The following is a 26,999-nucleotide window of genomic DNA, read 5'->3' on the forward strand; positions in this document are numbered from 1 at the left end:
TGATGCAACAGAAAAGAAAACCTCTGCTGTTTCCATGGCAACTTGTGCATCGGGCCCTGGGTGGAGCAAGGCAGCAGGATGCTGCCAGTCCCACAGCCAGTGACTTCAGTAAAAGCTTGTCGAAAGAAAGCACATGCTCTCATGCTTCCCCCAAGCCCCTCTTGGTTATTCACATAAGGGACTGTAATGAATACATTACGTAAGTGCATCTCTAGATTTCCTATTATAACTTCAAGCTTCAACCCATGATGCTTCTTTGTTTTGATTCAGCCTTCTATCTGCAATAGTAATCGCAAAGCACGTCAGGATTATCCATACAAATTTTGATGAGGATGGCGTGGTCAGAAGGAGTTAGTACTGATTGGCTGGTGACTTGTATGAAATGGTCTGAGAGGTGCAGTGCTGTCACTAGCTGACAGATACCAACAGCCCAGATGCTGTCAGCACCAGTGACTGCCTCAGCAGCATTGTTTAGAGGAGAGGGACAGAATTTCTTCCTTTCTTCCCCACCAAAGTGGTTCCTCGAATTCAGATTGCACAATGAGAAACTGTTTATAGAGGATTCCACCCTAGATTTCCTGGCTGAATCAATCTGTATGCTGATTTGCATTTGTGTTTGCCTACCTCATAAATTGCACAAACCCCACCCCTATTCAATACACACTGTATATCAGTAATGGCATAACTTCTTACACCAAAATATGGCTTGCATCACACCTCAGTGGTAATTCTATGACCATTTGGTTTCAACTGAAATGCTTTATTTAAAATTCACGTCATCTTCCCTGGATATACTTTCCTACACTTGTAGCTTAATACTTCTGCTACAGAACAAAGTAAACATTTGGTCTGATTTGCAGCTAACCTAAGAAGGATTCTAATTAGAGCAGCCGTGCTCTAAATGGTACAAGATCTCTGAAGCTGATTACATGCTTATATGTGACATCTTTACCGTAACTATAGAAAGCACGAGAAAAAAAATGCATTCCTCTGCTCACGAGAAACCTCTGTGATGCTATAAAATGCAGCAGAGTTCCAACCATTTGCTACTTCTATTGCAGTTGCACAATCAGTAAATAAGAGTTCACGTTTAGTATTTTACACAGCTTTATAACATGCCCAAATATCTTCCTCTTAAGCAATTATAGCTTATGTAGAATTTGATCTCTTTGGGAGTTGTCTGTTGAAATGTTTTTAATGAAAATTTGAGTTTCATAACATTGACGCACTGATGTCTTTTACTTCTGACTGTTGACATTGACAGGCTAAAAAACTTGATTTTTGGGAAGGGAGAAAATTGCATTAGTTGAGCTTATTTGGAGAATCTCTGTTTGCTGAATTAATTTGCTAAGCTTTGTTTTTCTGCTGAATATTAAACCCTATTTTCCAACTGTGCATACACTGCCTGAGGGGAATAACTCCCACTCTCTTTTTCCATGACTACATTTTCTTATAACACAGCCCAGGCCTGAGTGAGGGGGGCTGCGCAGAGCTGATACCGTAGGCTGTGCTAGGGGAAGCATAATCTGGTCAAAAAGCTGCTGCCTTGTACTCCCCAGACTCTGGTATTTCACCTCAGCAGCTGAATGAGAAGTGTCACAGTTTTTTCCTAAGCATTGTTTTGCTTAATTCAATTGATGTGGTGAAACCTGTCTCTCCAAGTGATGACTTGCTGAGTAGCTAGAGCTTCACAGAGTATCTAGATTAGCAGCAGTATGCAAACAATTGTGAGTGCCTTGGTAGTTGTGTCTTTACTCCTACCCTCCTATTCACAACAGAGATATAAAAATATCTCTAAAGCATGTTACCAGTTTCAAGGTGACCTTATTAGCTCTGTTTCACCCTCCCACTAAATATTTGAAGAACATAATTGTTGTTTTCTTTCTCCCCTGAAACACACTCAAGCATGAGGGAGCTGTGTGGTATACTCTGCCTTTATCTGAAATAAGCTCTGAAATTTAAAGCAGCACAGATAAAAGCTCCATTGGGAAGAGGACAAGTTTCATCGGTGTCCCTGCCCTCATCTGTTGTTGGGAGTTACTCATGTGGGAAGCAGCCAAATGGCCCTGCCAGCTGATGCATCAGTGCTTTGCCGTGTTTTTTGTTGCTGCTGTTGGGATTGTGAAAGGTTGTCAAAGACAGAGAGCCTATCTTCCACAGTTGTGTAACATCCACTGTCCAAGGCACTCCAAGTTCCTCTCTGACACCTTTAAATTAAGTTTCACTGCCCCTGTGTGATTTGGTATTATCTCCATTATAGAGAAGGGGAGACTTGGACAGAGACAGATGAAACTGTTTGCTGAAGGTCACACAGCAATTCTCTGGTGGTGCTGCTTCGCTGCTCTCCAGCACTGCTTCAGAATCAAGGTTGTTCTTTCTCCCTCAAGGGTGAGGAAGGGAGGTTTATTAGCCCTTTTTTATTTCCCAGCCTTCTCTTTCTGTGTTTATCAGAGTGAAATTTTCTGGTCCAGTGAAGCGAATTGGCTTCAGACATCTTGTCAAATTAACCTTTCTTGTCTGTGAGGCTGTGGGGCTGTGTGGCAGAAGTCAGCAGATAGAGCCATAGGCATGCTGGTAGCATCAGAGAGCTTTGTCAGGAGTGCTTATGAGACCCGTAGGGATTGGCAAGGTGAGAAATGGTCTATTTTAGACTTGTATTTCAGTCAAGTATAAGATAAAATTTATACATAATGATATATATATATAGCTCATGCTAGCTGAAAACAGACTGATCCTTTCCTCCATGTACCATCCAGCTCCACCAATGCTCATGAGTGCTCTCATCTGCGGTGAAGAGGATGGTTGGCATCACACAGAGCCGTTTATACAACCTTATATGTTTAATGTTGGCACTGATGAGTGATGCTCAGAGACTCTCCAGCCACAGGTTAGCTGCTGACAGAAATGCCCAAGTGTAGGGTACCTGCTACAAATAATCGGGCAGAAACCTGGTGCATACTTCATGCCTTCATCTTCCACAGGCCAGTAAAAATAATGACAATGGAAAAGTCTAATAAATACCAGCAAATCCCATACATGTGTTAAATCCCTAACACATTCTGTGTAACAGTATGTTGGTAAACTGTCATAAACTACCTGCTGTAGGGTTCTTTCTCAATTAATAACATAGCCCTGAAGCCAAAAGCCCTTTACCCCGCTTTCAATGTACTGAAATGGGAAATAAAATCATTCTGGACAAATGTAGGGAGTAGAGCTGTCAGCAACTAGTCAGGAGAAAAGGCAGATCTAGTTTGTTAGGCATACATTACACTGTGTAGCTAACAGTGACAGCGGATACATAAATTGCTTTGGCTTTCTCAGGGACATATTGACCCAGAATCTACAGAGAGGGAAGAATAACAGTTCCCTTTACTGATGCAAAATAAGACCAGATTGAAATAGCAGTGACTGCCATAAAAACCCAACATTTTGTGTTCTCACTATGACTCCTGTTGGGCAGAAGTTAGTTCATCAAAGCTTGCTTATTTGGGAGTGAGAAAATATGAGGAATGCTTAGTTTTATCAGTTCCTGACTCCTAGCCTGTTGAAATGAACTATCGAAGGGCTCTTATTCCCTGCCTGCTAGATAGGGAAACCTAAAGGATATTTAATAAAATATGCAGAAAGTGAAGGGTGAATCATTTGCAGCGAAGTGTCTAACTCTTCAAAGTTAAGATGAAAAGCTTTGGTGAAAGGGAACTTTGTGCTTGATGTTCCCTCTTTACTTTTCTCAACACTTGAAGCTCTAATAATCACTTTTTTTCAGCTTTGTCACTGTATTACTTATGTCATGAAACATTTCCATACCTAGCCAGAAATTTGGGTGGTAATATCTGCAAACATTGGAAGCAGAACACAAAAGCTGGTAGAAAGGGTCAGATCTTCTCTTTTTAGTGGACTGATCAGCAAATAACCTTGCATAAGGTTCAGGTAAAGAGGAAGATGTGGTATTAATTTTCATAGTGTTTGGGTTGGAGGAAAAGTAGAATTATTCTTATCACAAGTTAACTGTAGGTACCCAGCTCTCATGTAATGTATTGAATATCTCAGGATATTTTCATCTTTGTGACTTCATTCCTACTGAGAATTTGTTCAGGGCATGTGTTAACTTAAAAATGACATGTAAACAAGGTGTGAACAGATCAGTTAAGTGATAGCCTGAGGTTAAAAACACAGTGATCAAATTCAGTGTCTGAAGTTGGCAGAGAGCTTGCCTTACCACCTTGGGAAGGCTTGAAATTAAACTTGTTTTGAAATGTAGGTGTTAAGTTTGTGGAAAAACTCACTTGCACATCCCTAAACAAAGCTGACTTTCCAGATTTGAAGAGAGCTCATTAAGCTCTCAGGCTGCCTTTACAGGAGAGAGGGGCTGTGCTCGCACCGCACAATCTTTCTTGCTGAGGTTGTGTTTTGTAGGATATGTGAGGAAAAAATCTTCATCTGAAATCAGAGCTGTACTCCCTGTCTGTCTGCCATTGGCCTCTGCTCCCTGTCACTAGCAGTGGGCAGGGCTGTACTGTCAACTGCACAAGCTAACAGAGCCAGCAGCTCTGCGTTTATTTTTGTTGGGCTTTTGAGACCTTACTAACTTGAAGGAAGTTTTTGGAGATATCAGATTTCTTACGTTCAGCTGTGCTTATGTTCAGCTATTTGTTCTCCCTGGCGTTGCCTTCAAGCAAATGCAGGGGAAGTAGCCTCAAAAGGAGCAAAAATCCCTTCCCATTTTAGAGTAAATGGAAGGAGGATTAAGCTCCTTCCCCCAGTAATCAGATCATCTGATTGATATGGCTTTTGAAGATGATTATATGTTTTTCTATATCTGATGGATTTTGTGTGTTCATGTGAAGTAAAAGTTAACTTGACTGTGAAAATGTAACTAGGTTTTCTCTATGATAGTTTTACCTTTGGTTGTTTACTTTGTATGATGGCTGCAGATCATACATCCAAGCCTACAGCATGAGGCAGTGGCAATCATTCTGAAGCTGTCCTGTCTTATGCTCTTCTCAAGCCGTAGGCTGTTGGTAACTGTCTGTGACCCTTTGGAAAATGGAAGGACTCCAAAGGTCACAGCACCAAGGATTCAAACGAAAGTGGGATAAGAGGGGGGAAGTGGACTGGATGGGAAGGACTTTAAGCTGACTGCAGTATAGAGGCTAACCCAATTCACGTGTGGACCAAACAACACCTTTCTGTCACCCCAAGCAGCAAAAAAAAGGACAAGTGCAATTGGATTGTAAGTTTCCAACTGACAATTTCCAAGCTTGTCTATGTTGTCTTGTGGTTTCTGGTCTCAAGGTTTAAATGTAGGAAGCAATAGCTGTGTCTCTAGGTCTGTGTGTGTGCAGTAATACACATGGTATATTTGAAGCCCATCTTACCAGCAGGGCTCCAAATAACTCATAGTATATAAGTATTACAGTCACCATTTTGCATAAAACACTAAGTCTTCCTTCCTTTTGACAGATTGAAGACATCATTACGAGAATGCAGGATGACAAAACAGGTGGAGTTCCCATCCGCACTGTCAAGAGCTTTCTGTCTAAAATCCCCAGTGTCGTCACCGGTAAGGACCCTGGGTAGCAGCCAAGAGAGCTTGAGCTGGTACTTGCTGGCTCTAAGCAAACTACTACAGCCACAAAACAAAAAAAGGAATGTAAGAAAAAAAAAATGCCCCTCTCTGCTTATTTTCCTGCTTGTCACTGTTACAGGGTGCAGTACTGAACCAAGATTTCTTAATTCCGTTTAAGCAAGCAAGCATTTATATTTTAGGGGTGCATTATTGAAAAATGTTATATAGCTTTTGTGGCTATCACATTATCACCAGTCAGAGGAATTCGCTGTTATGGGGATAGGACAATATCAGAGAAGAGAAATAAAGAATATAATTCCCAGATATTCTTACTGGACTTCAAGTACAGGTAGAGGAATTTTATGCATGTGTGCTGCTTTATTAAAGCTGTATGTACAAAAGTGAAGACGGTGCAGAAACTGTGAGTCAGAGTATAAAACTGTTCCAACATGTGTTTCCAGGCAGAATATCATCCAGTGCAATAAAGAATTCTGCCATTGATAAATGAGGAGTTTATTCGGGGTGATGTAAATTGCTCGGAGGATTTGTACTTTAGTTTATGGTACATGTTTTCACTAATTTAATACTAGTATTCACTATGGTAGCACAAAACTACTGGTTTCCCGCTCCTTACCAGTAAGCTGTTGTCCAGTATGAGATACCTTGTGATATCTAATTTATGAGGATGTGTATCTCTGTAAATATGACTTTTTTTGTCCTGCAGAGTCTCTTTCCGAATCAGATAAAATCCACACATTGAGCCTGTTTTGGGAAGTTTCCCCTCCTATTTGAAAAGTGAAAGGCTTTGTTCTCTGTGACTGTGCCTTTGTGGCAGTAAAATTCAGATAATCACTAAAAATGCAGAAATTGTGTTGCTGCATATATATAGCACATCAGTAACTCAGAGAAGACTGACAGTTCAAAGTTCTTGCTCTTGGGGTCTTTATGCTGTTGTAAAACAATCGAACAATATCTGTTGTCAATGGGGATTCTGGCAGTGCAGCTGGTATCAAGCCATTGTTCCCTGAAGTAGAGCATATCTGAGCTGATGCACTTCAAAAATATCTTTACAGTGAAAATGGTTGTATGGGGCAGAGTTTGAATGATTCAGGAGTGTGAATTGATATCCTTGCATCAGAAAAAATGTCAAACTTAAGCTACAAGAAGGGAATACAAATCTACAGATTTCTTGGGGAAAGGCAGGGAATATGGAAATTGAAATGAAGTTTCTACTGAACTGAGGTTTAGTACAATTAACCCCATTTTACTGAACAACAGGCTCTTCTGTCTAAAATTGATGTGACTGGTGACTCAGTGTAACTGGCAGTTGCAGGATTAGGATTTTACAGTGTAAAAGACACATAAATCTAGACTGAGGTGTGAAAATTGTGTTACTAAATTGCAGGTTATGGCTGGATTGGGTATGAGCTAACTGTTCTTGAAGGTTCCTGGGGAAAATAACCATTTATCTGATTTTAAAACTCATTCTATAAGCTCAAGTCTGCAATACACAGGCTGGATGTCTTAAGATTAACTCATCTAAACCAGGTTTCTGATATTCCTGTTAATATTCATAGCATTTATTAAACATTTGATCTAGTCATCAAGTCACCACCCGTTACTCAAAAGAAAAAGGAAACAGGTGACTTCACAGCATCTTTAAACAGATTATACTTATCCTTGGGTACCACTCCGGTTGACAGCTCCCTGGTGTGATGGAAACTGCCTTGCACTCTGCTGTTCTGGAACAGCAGCTGCTGTTGCATCATCTTTAAATGGCTGGTTTATACAGCACAGGAAACAGTAAAAAAGATGAAGATAAAATATGAACAAAACCTCCCTTCAAAGCTCACAGAAAGTTCTCAGATTTGGAAGGGAACAAGCTCGGTATCATTCCCTTCAGGTGATTTGGAGGCAGCTCCCTTGTGATGCACCAGGCAGCAAATAAACCCTCTGAGTTTGAGAAGTATGGGAAAATAATGGCTCAGCTGAGAGTCCAGAGTTTTTTCCATTTCTCGTTTCTCCTTTCAGATGCATGGATTTGCCTATTTGTATACCAAAACCAAAAGAATTTTATATAATATTTCAGTATTTGTGATAAATTGGTAAAGAGCTGGAGCACTTGAAGAGGCAGAAGCACCTATGTTTAGGCAGAAGCTGAGGACACTGGGTTTGTTCAGTATAGAGGCAGGAAAGCTGAAAGGAATGAAAGGGTATGGAGAAAGCACAGTCAAAGCCTTTCTCAGGAATGCATGTTGGAAGCATAAAAGGCAATGTACACAAGCTGCAGGAAAAGAAATCCCAACTAGTTTAGGAAGAAAGTTGTTTATAATCAGAGCAGCTGAGCATGGGCCTAGTGGCCTGGAGAAGCTGTGGAACCAGCATCTGGAGGTGTTCAGAAAGCCCTGAACCCAGCTGAACCGAGCAATCTGACCTAACTGTGCAGTTAACCTTGTTTTGGATGGAGGTTAGACTAAATGAACTCCAGAGAATCCTTCCAACTTGAATTATTCTTAGGTTCATTGTATATTCAGTTTTGGTGCTCATCTAATTCCACTCAGTATCATGAACAGAGATCATATTTTTCAGAAACTTTGGATGTCCTCTTGCAAAGAGATTGATTTCTAGACTCTGGCATTCTCAGACAGTTTTCTACCTGAAAAATGGAACAGCAACACTGAGATGTGACTTAGTTGGGAGGCTCACAATGACTGTGATTAACAGGGGGTTATTTTTGCTTGACACTTCTATTTTAATTGCTTGTTACACAGGAGAAATATAAAACCTTAAGAAAAAGAAACATTACAGCAGCACCTTGGTGCTCTAAACAGGCGGCTCTGTTTATAGTACAGGAAGTGAGTGTTTGATTTAAAGTTTGAATACCAGGGAAAGAACCACTCATCTGGTTTGCTTTCATCTCTCCTGATGCCTAAGGTGTGAATGAGGCATTGAGTAACTCAAGGAAAGGAGCCTCCAGGAGTTATCATTAATGGTCCTCTCCTGACAAGAGGAATCGGGGAAAAAAATGAAAAAACCTTTTTGATTGTATGATGAGTCCATGTAGGGATGCAGTGCCAAAGGCACATTTTAATCTGCATTAGAAGTAGATTTGCGTATCCTCTTCCCTGGTTTTGGCTCAAAGTCAAAGGAGGACACAGCTCCCTATTATCTTCTTGGTTAAGTCTCCAGTTTTATGGACAAGGCACAGAGAATAAAAGTAAGATGAAACCAGCCTGCATAACATCTGTGTGCTTGTATCTGACATTTTCCAATGGTAAGTTTAGAGTATGGAATGAAAAACTGACTGAGGACAGGTATTGAGTAGTGTTGTGATCCATGTCCAGATTAGGCTGTCAGCCAATGCATGTGATGGCAGTTGCTGCAATAAATGGGGTTGCACTTCTAGTGAGAAAACAATTTCCTTAGTAATTACAATGTTTCTGTAAATGAATCAACAATTTTCTATTTTTCCCATTCATCAGACTGTTTAAGAACATCTCATTGCACTAACAAGCAACATAACTGGCTTTCTAGTCATCTCTTTGATTTCCATATGTCCTGGGTTCAGCAGTAGCAGTCATTTTTCTCCTCCTTGGTAGCTGGTGCAGTGCAGTGTTTTGACTTTCAGCTCGGGAACAGAGCTGATAACAAGGATGTTTTGGTTTGGCCAAGGACTTTGTGAGCCTCATGCTCTGCCAGGGAGGAGGGGAAGCCAGGAGGAAGCAGAGACAGGATACCTGACCCAAACTGACCAAAGACGTATTCCATACCACAGCACGTCATGCCCAGGATGTAACTGGGAGTGAGCTGGAAGGGCTGGGAGACTGCAGGGTTGGAGGAGGTATCGGTCGGAGCTTGGTCGGGCTTGGGGGGTGAGTTATCGGTCAGCTGGTGCTGAGGTGTTGTATTCTCTTCCCTTGTTATTTCCTTTATCATTATTATCATTGGTGGTATCAGTAGTGATTTGTGTTATACCTTAGTTACTAAACTGTTCTTACCTCAACCCGTGGGAGTTGCATTCTTTTCGATTCTCCTTCTGTCCCTCCGGGAGTAGGGGGATGGAAAGAAGGGGGGGGGGGGGGGGTGAGTGAACGAGTTACCTGACTGGGTTTAAACCACGACAGTTCTTTTTGGCGCCCAACGTGGGGCACGAAGGGTTGAGATAACGACAGATCTGACCAGATTAATAGTCACTCGTCACAATGCTGATTTATTGGCTCTCAGAGTTGTTCTTGTTGATCTCACAGCTTCAGAATGTTGTAACTTACGTAGAGCCGGTATTTGCTGTGTTGGTGTTTATCAAGTGTGGGGCCTGGGCTAAGGTTCTTGTCTCACTGTGCTTTATGGCAATGACTTGTAATACGGGCGGGCTCCAGCAGCAGGGCGGGACGGACGTGGCCGTGGACTTGTACCTGGCCGTCCGGCTGCTCTTCACCGTCCTGGTCCTCACCCTACTCTCCATCTTCGTGAGGCTGCGGGGAGCTGAGGGGGAGCGGCCCCGGGAGCCGGCGGCAGCCGAACCGGCCCGGGAGAGCGGCCCCGGGCACCAAGCGGCGGCGGGAGCGGGGCCGGAGGCCGCGAGGGGACGGCTGCCGGTGGAGGAGGCCGGGGCGGTCGAGGAGCAGAAGGAAGCGGCTGCCGAGCAGCGGGAGAAGGCGGCGGAGGAGCCGAGCCCCGCGGCCGAGCCGAGCCCCGCGGAGGATCCCAGCTCCGCGACGGCCGAGAGCATCCCCCGGAAGCCGCCTGCCGAGCCCCAGGAGGATGCAGGAGACCACGCAGCATTTCCCAGCAAGGCAGAGGAGGAAGAGCTGGACTCAGGAAAAGAGAAGCTGGTGGTGGGAGAGCCGGCAAGCACAGCAGCTACACCAGCCCCAGTGACAAGTACAGCAGCATCAACTGAGAGTTCTGAAGGTTTTGAATGGCCTTTGGGTATCCTTGGGACCTGCCTGCTGATTGTGATGGGGATCAGCATGTTGGCACACACACAGGCTGTGTGCTACCCACCACCATTTTGTCTGATCTCAGAAGTTAAGCAGAGTCAGGTTTGGGTCTTGTCTGGGGTTAGACAACAATATAGGGGGACCAAGAGGTTTTCCCCAAGGCTGAACAGTCATGAGTGGCAGGGTGTGTGGGACAGTATGGGCAAGTATCTAGTCCACTGGGCCCCTCCAGTGCTTTGGAAGCATCGGAGATGGAAGGCAGCTGTATGGAGTCCCCAACAACAAGCTGCAGAAACTGCTTAAGGGGACAGTGAATTATTTTGAGCCTGGTGGGCCCATGGCACTTCAGGCCATCAGAGCAGAGATGCAACATAGAGATGGACTCATGATCGAGGGGTGGACTTAGCAATGGACACTATTGCCCAGGTTATTCACGAGTGTGAACACTGCACACAGTCTCTCCTGCTCTGGAAGACTGTTACAAGAGATGGAGCCTGACATCATGGACCAGATGGACTCAGCAGCTTTATAGGGACTGGTCCATGCACTAAGATAAGAGTGCACTGAGATAAGAGTGATGGTATATTGAAAATGTGGGATCTGAGCACGACGTGAATGGTATGGAATAAGGGGTGGATAATGTCCTGGGTTCAGCAGTAGCAGTCATTTTTCTCCTCCTTGGTAGCTGGTGCAGTGCAGTGTTTTGACTTTCAGCTCGGGAACAGAGCTGATAACAAGGATGTTTTGGTTTGGCCAAGGACTTTGTGAGCCTCATGCTCTGCCAGGGAGGAGGGGAAGCCAGGAGGAAGCAGAGACAGGATACCTGACCCAAACGGACCAAAGAGGTATTCCATACCACAGCACGTCATGCCCGGGATGTAAGTGGGAGTTAGCTGGAAGGGCTGGGAGACTGCAGGGTTGGAGGAGGTATCGGTCAGAGCTTGGTCGGGCTTGGGGGGCGAGTTATCGGTCAGCTGGTGCTGAGGTGTTGTATTCTCTTCCCTTGTTATTTCCTTTATCATTATTATCATTGGTGGTATCAGTAGTGATTTGTGTTATACCTTAGTTACTAAACTGTTCTTACCTCAACCCGTGGGAGTTGCATTCTTTTCGATTCTCCTCTCTGTCCCTCCGGGAGTAGGGGGATGGAAAGAAGGGGGGGGGGGGGTGTGAGTGAACGAGTTACCTGACTGGGTTTAAACCACGACACCATACAATTGCAACTTAAAATTAACCTGTTGTTTGGTTGGAGGACCAAATGTGTATTCTTTCTGCTCCCACTGATTCAGACTTGACCTTATACAACATTGCCAAAACAAGTCAGCAAGAAGTCAGTGCTGCAACAGCTGAGGCTTCCAGTGCAAAAAGCCTCCTTTATGCTTCCCAGTCTGCCCTCAAACTCACTCCAAGTTCATCCTTGTACTCTGTTGAGTTGATACCCCTCTTTCCATCAGCAGTCCCCTAGCTGGGATCTGGGTCATGCTCTTAAAGCTTACCCCAGCACTCGCTTGTCTTCTTGCTCTCCTCCCCAAGCTTCCTGTGTGGCTGTGCTGGATAGATGAGTGATGTCCTCACTGCACTGCCTTGTGTTAAGTGCTGCCATGCAAGCTTTGTGCACACAGCCCTGCCAATGCATTTCACTCCTGACCTGCCATGTCTGTTTTATTTAAGTCCTGGACCACTCTGAGCTGAAAGTACCAGTATTACTGAAATATGCCAGATGGCCTATCGTTACTTGAGACTCATGATCTAAACCAAGTTTAAACTGCCATGTGTCTCTGTCTGAAGAAGCCAGCATGTGTCTTGGCAAGTGCCTATGGCATTGTCCCAGAACACATCAGAATGTCACTCAAAGAAGATGCTGGAGTTTGGAAATCCCATAGAGTTGGGAAAAGGAGACTTCATTATTGATAGTGTTCCCTGGTGAAGTAGTTCAGGACAAAATTTCTGCTAGAGGACTTATACAACCATTGCAAAATGAGCTCCTGTGGTGCTGCTCTGAGGGTATTCATTGCCTTTTCCCTTCAAAGGAGATCAAACACATCTCATCTAGATGTGGCAGCCAGAAGCACAAGAGAGAAGAGTGAGTTCCTTGCATCCAGGGTTTGAAAGGTCCCTGTTCAGAGGAACTGTACAAAGAAAGAGGTCATGGTATGGGGAGCAGGACCAGCACTGGCAATGCTGAGAGCTAGCACCTATCACCTAGCAGGGCCCAGAGAGCAAGCTGTGAGGCTGAGTGCTTTGCCATGATGTTTGCTTTTATTAATGCTTTTGCAGGGGTAGAACTTGCCTTGCTGCCTTACAGAAACTAATTTCACTGGGTCCAAGAAACTCCATAAGGTGGCTGCAAATGGATTTCGGCTCCTCTGGGCCATCTGTGCAGCTTACATCTGCATGCATGTACTGTAGCATTTTAACCAGAGGAATGTGCCTGATACAGATTTCCCTCAACATTTGAGTAGTTTTATTCTCAGTTTAAACCACTCATCCCTGAATCTGGGACAGCACTAGTCTCTGAACCTGAACAGCTAAGACTTTTGTCAAAAATAGTGTCTGGGTCTGAACTTCTAGGCCAGGTCTATCTATCTTCTTTCATTTGTCATTCCTCTACAGTTTTGAGGCATTTCTCTCCTGTTTTGAGAAACAGGAGGCTTGAAATGTGGTACTGAGTCTGCTTCAGACAAAGTTAGTAGGTGTAGATAGTCTCAAAACTAAACCAAGGTCAATCTCTTGCTAAACATGAATGAGCCTATTTAGTTAAAACAAGCAAAACAGAGAGGGGGGACACCAGACAAACCAAACAAAAAAGAAACAAACAAAAAACCCACAAAAAACCCCAGCAAAACTTGAATCAATATCCTAACTGATTTGGGGTATTTACTGATTTGTAAATAATAGAAAGAACATGTTTATGGGTTAAAATTGACATATATGTATGTCTATAGTATTGTATGGTTTTGCAAATTTATGTACAGGAGATGCTACTCAGTAAATTCAGCAGTTGTGCAGTTGCGTGGTAGAACCTGGCTTGCAAACACCAGTCAAGCATGAAATCCACTTATTTCTCATGAGAAAATGAAATGCTCTGAGAAAATTCCATTGAAACTAATTCAAGACTGGGCTTCATCATCGCGACTTCTATTTCCTTCTTTTATACATCTCTTCTTAAAATTACACCCAGTGGAAATGTAATCCAACCATCCCTCCTTAAGAAGGCTGTTATACCTTTTAATCTAGTATTTCAAAGCTGCTGTGAATCACATAGCATTAGATATGTCAGCTTTTACACAAGTAATGCATGCCTTGCAATTCTTTTTTTCCTGTAGCTTTCTCTTAAACTCTCTATTCTTGTGCCAAATGACAAATTAACCCAGTTAAGAAGCCAAAGAGTTGTGCTGTCTACATCCACAGCTCCCTTCTCCCTCCCTTATTTTTCTTTAACTGTATTCAGCTTCCTACCTTTCAAAGGATGAGAGGGATGGAGAAGAGAAAGACAAAAATTAGCTGCCTGAAGTGTAGCAATTCTTTGCCTGTTGTTAAGATGCAAGTCACAACTTTGTGGAGCAAAAGTTGAAAGGATTTGATTTTTTCAGAAGACAAGGGGCATAGCAGATTAATTGAATAGGATCTAGTTGTCAAATAAATATGAGAAAGCAACCAAAATTTGTATTTTAGAGTGTCCATTCAATATACCTCTGCATCTGCATGTGTGTACACTTAAAGACACATAAAGAACATGCAGTTGTTCTTAAGGATAAGCCTGAGAGTGGTAAGAATGCTGGAACTAAATAAGGACAGGCTTCTGCATTTGGAGGTGCTATGCAGAATGAGTGCTGCTAGTGTTTGTGCATCACTGCCCTCTGCTGCAGTTAAGCTACAGTTCAGCCTCTGCAGCTTTTCATCACAAGCTGTGCTAGGTTTATATTGTGTGTTCCCAGCTCCGGTGGTTTGTGTGGGGCATTTTGTGTGCAGCTCGTTATATAGTAGTGGTCCTCCCTACCTGTGTGGCATGAACCTATCCCAGTTATTTGGATATGTGTAATTTAACAGCTACTCTGAGCTTTGAGAAGAAAGGCAGGTTTCATAGCTGGTTGTTGATGCCACTTCTCTGCATCTCCTTCTTAGTTCTCCATACTCTTTGGGGCTGCTAATCTCTGCGTAACTATGCTCATACATCACATGAAGCTTGCACATCCCTTAAAAATGTGTGCACACATTATGGAGTAAATCCTAAACGTTTAAATGAAATTAAGTATCGCTTAGAATTAGCAAAACTAGATGTTTTTCATAACCATGTACTTTCATATGGCAGCATTTAAAGTAGTCATTCCTGCAGTGGAAAATCGCATCACAGCAGTGGATGCATTAAAATTTGGCTTAGGCCACTGCAGAATACTTATGAAACACCTTCTGAAGCCTTAGTATTCAGTCAGTAAAATGACCTCTGAAGTGCAATCTAAAAGCCCTGAATATTATGAGGAATTTAATTTTCTTGCATTAGAATTGTGGTCCTGCTTGTTCTTGCTGGATTTGAGTCTCTGCATCTGTCAATTGAAGCTATGATAAATCAGGAGCTTAAATATTCATGTGATGTGGGTATTCCTGTGGGCAATAAAAATGCAATGAAAAATCACCAAAATCACCAAAGATAAGTGATGTTGTCAAAAGGGAAAGTAAAACCAAGAAGACCTTCCAGCTGCCTAGGCAGAAGTTAGAACAACACAAAATTATAATTTCGCTTATTGAAGAATCTGAGCATGAAAATTACTGGCCTGGAAGGCATTAAGTGAAAGCTATGAGCCTGGAACAAAGCAGGTCTGTTAAAACTGTTGCATTTGGTTTTGTTTTGTTCTTCCCAAGAATTGCTTGTAGGCCTTTCCAATCTTCCAGTTGAGACTAAAAGCTGGAATAGAGACAGATTTGATGATAAATTACCTGCTGAACTCCAGCGTTACGATGAATTGGTAATTCAGCCACAATAACAAAAAAATTTTACATATTAAGAACATTTTTGTTGCTGACTGCAGTTTTATTTTGAAAGACAGCATTTAGCTGAATGAATATTGTGGCTAATGAATAAAGCATTAAAAAGAAAAGTCAACAATATTTCAATGCCTGTAGAAATTCATAGGAATGAATGATTTATGCTTTTATGCATTCATCTTGCTATCTTCAAAAGCTCAGCAGTATTACAGAAGTTTGTTTCCAGATCTGAATGACACAGCAAAAGAGCAGAGATTAATTATAAGTACCGTGTGGCTTTCATTTTTGGATGTGAGTGTTGAGCAGACTGCACTCAAGCTGCAATACTTCACTTCTCTTGTCTTCACTTCATAGCAACCTGTGAGTTGCATGGTGAAAGATCTGCCGACACAGTTTTGTTTTTTTCACAACTCTTGCTTTGTTTCTGCCCTGCCTCCAGCATTGATGTGGGCTGCGAATCATCAGATACACCATGGAGCAGCTTTGCTCCCATGTGCCCAAAAAGCCATGTACCCCACCAAGGTGTATGTGGAGATCTGACCCTTTAGACAAACCATTTCTGTCTTGAGGTACTGCAAAAGCAATGATATGTAAATGCCCAATGGTAACCACTATCAATGTGAAAGAGCAAATCCTGGAATCTGTTGCTTTAATTTCATGCCATTCCAGCCAATAGAAAAATAAACCCCTCTTACTATTTGGTGAATACATCTGCCTCGTTATTCCATGCATATATTCTATTCATTCTTATCTATTGTTCTTTGGCTTTTTAATGAAAGTAATTTTCAGGGTGGTATTTACTGAGCAGATTCTTACTTGCATTTTAATTAAAGGGCCTATATTGCAAAACACAAGTTTGTTACATTTCCTGTGCTGTTCTAATGAAATGCACAAGTTAACTCTAGTAATTGTAAATCCAGACTCATGAACTGGTAACTGTATATCCTGTAAATCCAGTCTCATTGTCGTGGTTTAAGCCCAGCCGGCAACCCAGAACCATGCAGCCACATGCTCACTCAGCCCCACTTGCTCCCCCTGCTCCTGGAGGGATGGGGAGGAGAACTGAAAGAATGTAACTCCCATGGGTTGAGATAAGAACAGTCCAGTAACTAAGGTATAACACAAATCACTGCTGCTGCCACCAATAATAATAATGATAAGGGAAGTAACAAGGGAAAACAATACAACCTCTCACCACCTGCCAACCGATACGCAGCCCGAAATGAGGAGTGATCTAGCCCTTCTGGGTAACAGCCCCCAGTTTATATACTGGGCATGACGTGCTGTGGTATGGAATACCTCTTTGGCTAGTTTGGGTCAGGTGTCCTGTCTCTGCTTCCTCCCAGCTTCCCCTCCTCCCTGGCAAAGCATGAGACTCAGAAAGTCCTTGGTCAGAGTAAACATTACTGAGCAACAACTGAAAACATCAGTGTTATAAGCGCTGTTCCCAGGCTGAAAGTCAAAACCATAGCACTGCACCAGCTACTAAGAAGGAGAAAAATGACTGCTACTGCTGAACCCAGGACACTCATGAATTATTTTCTAGTCTTTTACATGTACATTAGGTTTGATGATTCTTCCATGTATGATATATCTCAGTTACAACATTGAAGTAACCATTAATGTAACTGTTGGGGGTGGGGTGAAGAAGAAAGGGTTGGTTTTGGTTTTTTACTTTAAATAGTAGTAAGAATTACATCGTGCACCAGGTGATTTTTACAAAAATAAATAGCACACCAGTCAAATCACTGGTGCTCAAAGCTTCACTGGGGACAGCTCGACTACATATCCAGAAGAAGCTGTAGCTGAGGGGGGTTGGCACAGTGCTGGAGCAGACAAACTGTTACTTGGTTTGCATGGATACACTGAATGATTGATGAATAACTTGGTTTCTTCTGTCTGTTCCAGTAGAAACACTCAGTTCTTTGGTCTGTTAAGTATTTGTACTGCGTAGCACCTGAGAGTGCCATACATTCGGCTTTAGAACTACCAGAAATGGCAAACAGGAAAATGAGAACGCTTCCAGGCTCACCAGGCATATCCTTTATTACAAATAATGCACCTTCATGTGTTTTCTTTAACTTTTTTGTGTGTGTGTGTGGAGAAATCTCTCAAAATCACATGCTGGTTTCCCATGGATTTGTTTTGAGTATGGTGTGAATTGATGAGCTCGGGTATTTTTGATGTATGATTCACTACCACATGCAGGGAAGAAAATTATATTTTGGTCCTGCCAAGAAATAAAACTAAGCAATTAGATCTTCATTCAGTTAACTCCTATTTGACGGCCGCTTGCTTTGCAAGAGTGTCTCAGCATTCTCTTGAATTACACCATCACTTGCACAATAAGAATTTTCTCCATGCAGAGATCTCCACTTATGGCAAGGTTTTCAGATAACCTTCTACCTAGAGATGAATAATAAAATGTGCATGAAGCTTTGAGAAGTTGGTTAATGTAACATGGTAATTATACTCGCAAGAAAAAAAAACAACCAACCAAAGATTGATAAGAAAGGAATGTATGTCTATAGCGGTGGAAGGTTTTATATCCAGTTATTGCAGGGGTGGAGGGGAGGGAGGCTTTGTTGTATCGCATAGAAAGTCTTATTCTGTTGGTTTTGTACCTATTTTTATTGTGGATAGGATTGCATCTTCTCCCTTCCCTCTTGTTTTTTTATGGAAACTTTATTGCTTCCCTATTGGTGCCAGAAACATTGTCAGATTCATCTGAGTGAATAATTTCTGATGGCTGTTTCTTGTTTGATATTTTTACCTTTGCTCTAAGTATTCAGTAATTTTTATTCCTATTTCCTGAACAGGAAAACACACACTTTTTTGCAAATGAGATATTTGCTATATTTCCAGAGTTATTTTGTTAAATGTTGCCTATGTTTTTTCTTTAACCTCAGGCACATTGATAGGTGAGCTTTCAAAGGGAACAGTAATAGCCACAGAAAAGAAATAAAGGTTACTGTATTCTGATAAAATTTCAATCACAAGGCTATTCAAGACTATTGTTACTGAAAGAAATTAGTTGGACAGTGGCATATTCATCCATGTTTATTTATTTGTCAAGTAGAAAAAACAATCAGAAGACTGAATCTTCTAAAACTTGATTTATAGTTGTCGTGGTTTAAACCTAGCCAGACAGCTTGTTCACGCACTCCCAGTGAATGGTGCCGGGCTGGAAGCATCAAGGCCCATGTTCCACTGAGGAACACCAGAACAACCAACAAGTGGATAAAGCGGCTAAGATTGAAGTGGCTCAGATGGACTTAGATTGGCAACATAAAGGTGAATTATTTTTGGCCCAGTGGGCCCATGACTCTTCAGGCCACCAGGGCAGAGGTGTAACATATAGATGGACCCGTGATCGAGGGGTGGACTTAACAATGGACACTATTGCCCAGGTTATTCATGAGTGTGAAACATGTGCTGCAATTAAACAAGACAAACGGTTAAAGCCTCTTTGGTATGGAGGACGATGGTTGAAGTATAAATATGGGGAGGCCTAGCAGATTGACTACATCACACTGCCACCAACCTGCCAAGGCAAGCGCCTTGCACCATGTGTGCTTGCATTGTGGAAGCTTTCCTTGGTGGAAGCAACCACTGGGTGGCTGGAAACACATGCTGTGCCCCACGCCACTGCCCGGAACACTATCCTGGGCCTTGAGAAACAGATTTTGTGGCGACACGGCACCCCAGAGAGAATTGAGTCAGACAATGGGACTCATTTCCGAAATAACCTTATAGACACTTGGGCCAAAGAGCATGGCATTGAGTGGGTATATCACATCCCCTACCATGCACCAGCCTCTGGGAAAATTGAACGGTACAATGGGCTGTTAAAAACTACACTGAGAGCAATGGGTGGGGGAACTTTCAAGCATTGGGATACACACTTACCAAAGGCCACCTGGTTGGTCAACACCAGAGAATCTGCCAACAGGGCTGGTCCAACCCAGTCAGAACTTTTACATACTGTAGAGGGAGACAAAGTTCCCGTGGTGCACATGAAGAATTTCCTGGGGAAGACAGTCTGGGTTATTCCTGCTTCAGGTAAAGGCAAACCCACTCATGGGATTGCTTTTGCTCAGGGACCTGGATATACTTGGTGGGTAATGCGGGAAGATGGGGAAATCCGATGTATACCTCAAGGGGATTTGATTTTAGGGGAAAACAGCCAGTGAACTTAATTGTATGCAGTTGCCTGCTGTGTAATACTTTTATAGCCCATCAACTAGATGTCTTCAGGTCACCAGCAACTAGCCCTGACTTCCCTCCAACCATCATCCCAACACAGAATGAACTTTGATAGAACCAGACGAGTTCTGCAGTAAAGGAACGATCAGCATCAGCAGGCAACGATCCACTACTGTACACTGCAACTGGGGAGAACAGTCCTACCTGGAGCCCCTGGCAGAAAGCTCCAGAGGAGACTCAAGGTTGACCCCTCGGCTTTGGGAGTTAGGGATACAAAGGATCTGAGGCCAGCTATACCCCAGCTGAGAAAGAGATACTGGCAGCCTATGAAGGGGTTTGAGCTGATTCGGAAATGATTGGCACTGAAGCACAGCTCCTCCTGGCACCCCGGTTGCCCGTGCTGGGCTGGATGTTCAAAGGCAGGGTCTCCTCTACACATCATGCAACTGATGCTACATGGAGTAAATGGGCTGCACTAATTACACAACGAACTCGAATAGGAAATCTCAGTCGTCCAGGGATTCTAGAAGTCATCATGGACTGGCCAGAGGGCAAAGATTTCGGAATGTCACCAGAGGAGATACAGGAGGTATATGCCCACGGGCTACCCTATGGTTTTACCTGCGGAATCACGGAGAAGACATGACAAAGTGGGATGGAAAACCTACTTCATCTTTGGAGGAACGAGTGAGTGAATTGAAGAGGGGAGCAAGGGCCGAGACTGATCATCCCATGAGAGCTATGGCTTCAGTCTCTGGTGAGCAGTTTCCCAGATGGAGTGGAAGAGCTGATTTTACTCCAGCTCCTGTGATAACAGAATAATCCCTTTCAACATGACGTAAATGTCCAATGTTGTGATGACCTTAGAGGGGCCCTGCCTCCAGCCAGGTGGAGGTAGGGGACAATCGGATTTACTGGACTGTGTGGATCAGATGGCCTGGCACATCAGTCCCACAGAAGTATAAGGCTCTAGTAGATACCCATGCACAGTGTACCCTGATGCCATCAAGCTGTCAAGGGGTGGAACCCATCTATATTTCTGGAGTGACAGGAGGATCCCAAGAGTTGACTGTGCTGGAGGCTGAAATCAGCCTGACTGGGAGGGAATGGCAAAAGCACCCTATTGTGACTGGTCCAGAGGCTCCATGCATCCTCGGCATAGACTACCTCAAGAGAGGGTACTTCAAAGACCCAAAAGGGTACCGGTGGGCTTTTGGTATTGCTGCTTTGGAGACTGAGGAAATGGAGCAGCTGTCCACCTTGCCTGGTCTCTCAGAGGATGCTTCTGTTGTGGGGTTGCTGAAAGTTGAAGAACAGCAAGTGCCAATTGCGACCACAACAGTGCACCAGCGGCAATACCGCACCAACCGAGACTCCCTGATTCCCATCCATCAGCTGATCCGTAGACTGGAGAGTCAGGGGGTGATCAGCAGGACCCGCTCACCCTTTAATAGCCCCATATGGCCAGTGCGAAAGTCTAATGGAGAATGGAGACTAACAGTAGACTATCGTGGCCTGAATGAAGTTACACCACCATTGAGTGCTGTCGTACGGACATGCTAGAAATTCAGTATGAACTAGAGTCAAAGGCAGCCAAGTGGTATGCCACGATTGATATTGCCAATGCATTTTTCTCAATTCCTTTGGCAGCAGAGTGCAGGCCACAGTTTGCTTTTACTTGGAGGGGTGTCCAGTTCACTTGGAACCGACTGCCCCAGAGGTGGAAACACAGCCCTACTATTTGCCATGGACTGATCCAGTCTGCACTGGAACAGGGGCAAGCTCCAGAACACCTGCAATTGTGGTTTAAACCCAGTCAAGTCGCTCGTTCACTCACTTCCCCCCCCCTTCTTGCCCTCCCCCTACTCCCGGAGGGATGGAGAGGAGAATCGAAAAGAATGCAACTCCCATGGGTTGAGATAAGAACAGTTTAGTAACTAAGGTATAACACAAATCACTACTGCTGCCACCAGTGATAATAATGATAAAGGAAATAACAAGGGAAGAGAATACATCACCTCACCACCCCACCCCCCCCTTCCAGCCTGACCAAGCACCGACAGATACCACCTCCAACCCTGCAGTCCCAGACCTTCTGGGCATGTGCAGTTACCTCCTGGGCATGACGTGCTGTGGTATGGAACACCTCTTTGGTCAGTTTGGGTCAGGTGTCCTGTCTCTGCTTCCTCCTGGCTTTCCCTCCTCCCTGGCAGAGCATGAGGCTCACAAAGTCTTTGGCCAAACCAAAACATCATTGTTATCAGCTCTGTTCCCAAGCCGAAAGTCAAAACACAGCACTGCACCAGCTACCAAGAAGGAGAAAAATGACTGCTACTGCTGAACCCAGGACAATTGATGACATTATTGTGTGGGGCAATACAGTGGAAGAAGTCTTTGAGAAAGGGAGGAAAATAATCCAAATCCTGCTGAAAGCCGGTTTTGCCATAAAACAGAGTAAGATCAAGGGACCTGCACAGAAGATTCAATTTTGGGGAATAAAATGGCAAGATGGACGTAGACAGATCCCCACAGATGTGATCAACAAGATAACAGCAATGTCTCCACTAACTAATAAGAAAGAAACACAAGCTTTCTTGGGTGCAGTGGGGTACTGGAGAATGCCCGTCCCAAATTACAGTTTGATTGTAAGCCCTCTCTATCATGTGACCTGGAAGGACACGGGGTCTTCTGGGTCAGACTCATTTTTCGGCGGGTGGTGTTGTAGTCTCTTCCCTTGTTATTTTCTCTTATCATTGTCGTCATTGGTGGTAGCAGTGGTGATTTGTGTTGTATGTTTGTTGCTGGACTGTTCTTGTCTCAACCCCTGGGAGTTGCATTCTTTCGATTCTCCTCCCCATCCCCCCGGGAGCTGGGAAGGGGAGAGCCCCTGGGGTGGGGGGGGAGATGTGGGCACCACTCACTGGGAGTGAGTGAACAAGCTATCTGTCTGGGTTTAAACCATGACAATAGTTTTACATTGTAGCATCTTTTATTTATCATTTACATCATTGTTACATGGATATTGCATTACGGTTGGTTGTTTGGTTTGTTTTATGTAGGAAGAGCTTATTTTATTGCTCCAAAGAGTGCTGGGTCCTGCACACAGTGGCTTGCTTTCTTGGAGAGGAAGAAGAGGCACATTTGCCTTGAAGTTGAAAACACACAGCTTGAAACTGTATTAAGAAACAAACAAAAGAAAAACAAACACACAAAACCCGCCACCGACAAACAGCCAAAAAGACAACAGAAAAACTTTGAAAATGAGCTTGTCAGTGTGCCGCCTTTTACTGATTTAAGAACCTTGCGTGCCATAAGTTTGGTGTGTCTGGGCACTGTGTTGTGCTCAGAGGAGGCTGACAGTGCAGCCATGTGCCCAGCAATAAATAACAACGTGTAAAGGCTCACAAGTCTTGTGGGTCCTCAAACTGTTGTAAGTGCAACACATGCTCCCTTGAGAGAGGAGAGGAGGGATAGAGACTTCTGCCTGTTGCACTGACCTGCGCAGCACTAGGTTGTGGTGGTCCTTTGGTTAGGTCTGCTTACATACTTGCTTCCCTGCCTCAAATCCTGTTTGCAACTGTAGATCTTACAGGAAAGTATCCACTTTTAAAAATGCTTCACATAAAAAATCTGCTGTAATCTTTAAAGAAGTTGCTTTCACCTGTGAAGTAGTAATATGCCCAAAAGTTGTTCCTTCTTTCTGGTCTGACTTCATCCAGATCACCTGCTAGTATTGAACCTAGCGTTATGTTTGACAGTGAAGGTATTTGTTTTCCCCAAAAGATATTAAGTCACTGCAGTGAAATAGCCACTTCACTTTCTGTTTGTGGACTTTTAGTAAATTGTGTCCCTGAAAGTGTGTCTGACTACAGAGCACTTCTCCCAGGCCTTTAATTGCTCTTTCATGCTTTCCCCGGACTCTTTTTGAAGTTTGTAACAACCTGTTTGAACTGTGAGCACCAGAACCATTAACTGTTGTGCTACTGCCAAGTGTAGGGGGTAGCATAACCTCCCCGATCCGGCTCCACAACTGCCTTCCCCTGCAGATGTGAAGCACTACACTGACCACTCATGGTACTCATCTGCCTACTGGGTGCAAATTCCCAGCAGGAAGATGCCTATCAAGAAAGGTTCTGGTAAGTGCTATATCTTTGTTCTTATCCATGATATATATAAGTAAACTAATGAGTTTCCATGTTTTATGCATTATGCTAGCATATCTCAGCACCATCTCTGTCAATGACTTCCAGTTTGTATGTTCCCTGTTCAGCTTTTTGCTTCTGTTGTCAGCAGGGGTCCTTGAGCATCAAGATAAAAAGCATGCCTAGTCTACATCAAGATAAAAAGCATGCCTAGTCTACAAACATTATTTTGTGTCGGCTACAATAAGAAAGCACTCTGGCACATTACACTCTTTCTTTGGAGACTGTTCTTCCCCATTAACTTGTACGGGCTGTCCCACGGGGATCGTCTCACTCATTCAGATAATTGAAGATCTCTGTGGGTTCCCCTTATTTTTGTACAAGACAGCTGAGCAGACATCCGTGAGTGTATTCCTCTTCTGTATTTGGATACTTTTATTTAAAACCATAGAGGAGCTATTTATCTGCCCTGGTGGGGAAAAAAATAAAATAAATATAGCCAGAGCTTTTTTTCTTGCAGAGTGATGTATTTTAAAAAAATTTTGACTAAGCATAGTTAACATTCACAGAGCCATTGTTAATTAATGTGTTGTTACCTGATATTGTTAATCCTTTTGGTGTCTTGGAACTTGGCTGCAGGTGCTTGTTCTATATGTGAACATAAATTCAAGACAGTGGTGTTTAGGTTTTGCAGATTCCTTCATGTTCCACAGTTTTCTTTCCTTAAGTGCTTTCTGGGGATGCAGGGCCCATTAGGCTGAGGTGTTCAAGGCAGAAGGGTTACCATAGCCAGCATCCCAGAGTGGTAGCATTCTCCTTTCAGCTCCTCATTCCCTATGACTGGTTGCTGGCTCAGAGCAGGTTGGCCGGGGATGGACACAGAGCCTTGAGCTCCTACTTCTTTGTGCTGGGGCAAGCTCTCTGGCAGCCTTGACACCCCCTCGAAGCTCACAGATGAGGTTCTTTGTCTTATTATTCTGTAATGCCGCACTCTCTGGCAGCTTTCCTGGCAAATTTGTCAGGGTTGTGACATTAAAGCTGAGGAAGAGTGAGGATATCAGAACAGTATCTAATGCAATCAGAGCAATAAACTGAGGAATGTGCCTCTTGCAGCCTCTCCAATGTATTCAGTCAGCCTGTTTCTTGAGCCCTGTGGAAGTCAGATTGGAGCACAACTTCTAATTAGGTATCTGGGTCATGTCTGACACACTCTTCGTTTCAGCATTGCCATTTCTGTGCTCCTACTTAGCTCTAAATTTGCCAGCTGTTTTCCTTAAATAATTCCACCTTCCATTAAAGGATTGTGTATCTGACGTAATTACACCCACAGTAGCGTGAGGGCAGCCATAGAGACATGGAGGTAGAAATAGCTCGGCGTTTTCCTCCAGCCTTGGCATTCTTCAACTGAATCATGTAAAATTTGGGTTTCTACCTCTGCTGTGACAAACTTCTTTAGCTCTGGTGAGCTCTCATTCATACATCTAGACTCTGTTAGTTTAGGCACACCTTGGGAAGGAGCTGTCCTCTGTGCCACTGAGGCCTCTGGTCCTTGTCTGTCAACTGTTTAATCTAGAAATGTCAAGACTAAATTCCATTTCATTGCCTATCTTCAGCAATCAAAGGATTTGTTACTCGTTTGGATAGATTCAGGGATGGGTTGCAGGAATTTTCTTCAAAATAGTCTCAGGCCACAGAGCATTTTCTGAAACAGACATTACATGAGTTAAAATAGTACCAATACTAGAGAAGCAGATTGAGAGCACTGCAAAATCACTCTGGTGACGGGAGTATGGAGTATGAGACTAAGAAAAAAAACTCTTTGCATATGCAAGTGTCAGGATGGAGGTTTCTCAGTCTGTGACTGATGTTGTTAAAATGGCGTTTGCTCTATTAGGGCCCATGCTGTCAAAAGAAAAGATCTTGACATCTGGTTTTGTCACCCCCCACTCGTCTTTCCTGGGATTACTGGGCTAGTCTGTTCATGGAAGAGGGGTTGTCTGCGTTAGAGACAGCTTGTTAGATACTTGTGTCTGTGTACTATAGTAGGTGCCTTACTAACACCTTTAAAAAATGATTCATTTTTAAAATGAAGAAATCCTGCTGCTCCTCCTTCTAGATCACCCTTCATTCCCTCTCTGCTCTTTCTGTACTGTGTGTGGTATGTTCCCCAGTCAGCAGGTTCTGTGCAGCCTCATCCACTGTGGTCTGCTTAAAGCCCACAATCATTTCATTCTGCGCATGATACTATTAACCCCCACCACCTACTGGTGTCATCTTCTGCCAGATTCACACTTTCTTCTCTGCCATTACTTGGGCTCGGAGAAGCCCCTTGCAACCTGCATAACCAGGTACACTGATGATAATCAAAGGGGTGCTTTCAGAAAGCCGCTGTGTGTTTCGAGTGCCTTTCATTTCCAGGAATGAAAACCTAGGATTAACCACTTGAACTCACCAGTGAAGCAGTTAAGTCAGACACAAGCAGCTGAGCTCCTTGCCTGTGGTTTTGTATGGGCTTTCTGCCTCTTACAGTGCTAAACAGTGCAGCTTGACAGCAACCTCTGAGATTTTATTATATCCATTCATGAATTAGTGAAGACAAAAGTGTAACTTGCCTGGCGTTAGACACGAAGGCTGTAGTGAAGGTGAACATAGAGATCTAGGTACAAGTCTGTCCCTTTTCTTGTTATGGCTGCTAGAAGGATGGAGACACTGCAAGCAGGGTCCTAGGCAGAGGCAGATTAAAAATCCCCATGTCTCAAGGTTTAGAGCAGATGTACTCTAATGTGTGGCATGACAGCACATGGGAAGGGGAGCTTGAGGGTATAAAAGGGGAGGCTGTAAAGCCATCACATCTTGATTGTTATGGTCACCTCTAATTACATGTTTTCACTTCAGGCTACCTCTGGGTAATGGAGATCATACACATGGACCTGAAGGTTTCCCCTGTAAAACAGGAGGGGTGTCCTTTGCAGGTGGTACTGAGAGAGATAGATTAATATGCTGCCCCAGTGAGACATAAAACCGACAGCTGGTTTGTGTCATGTCTGCATGGGTTTGTTGAGCCACCTTGCTGGCTTTACTAAATCAAAGGAAGATAGCATCTGCTCTTCAGCTGTGTCACTTGGCAGTACCTGATCAGCCAGACTGAGACTCTAAGCC

At 43.6% G+C, this 26,999-nt stretch overlaps 1 protein-coding gene across 8 annotated transcripts in view; it reads left to right on the forward strand.

Moving 5' to 3' along the window:
* The window catches only part of RGS6 (regulator of G protein signaling 6), a 291,990-nt gene that overhangs the window by 176,216 nt on the left and 88,775 nt on the right, over window positions 1-26,999 (forward strand). For 5 of the 8 annotated variants that reach the window (XM_061462703.1, XM_061462707.1, XM_061462706.1 and 2 more), the window contains exon 3: window positions 5,464-5,563. The exons of 1 other annotated variant lie outside the window; for it this stretch is intronic. In XM_061462703.1, coding sequence (XP_061318687.1) covers window positions 5,464-5,563 — 100 coding nt within the window. Of the gene's footprint in view, window positions 1-67; window positions 287-5,463; window positions 5,577-26,999 lie in introns of those variants that run through there. 2 more of the 8 variants (XM_061462710.1, XM_061462709.1) reach the window with 2 other exon arrangements.

Source organism: Pezoporus flaviventris, unplaced genomic scaffold, assembly GCF_033815535.1.
Source record: "Pezoporus flaviventris isolate CSIRO_AGI_PZ_B2104156 unplaced genomic scaffold, CSIRO_AGI_Pfla_v1 ptg000035l, whole genome shotgun sequence".
Lineage (NCBI taxonomy): Eukaryota > Metazoa > Chordata > Aves > Psittaciformes > Psittacidae > Pezoporus > Pezoporus flaviventris.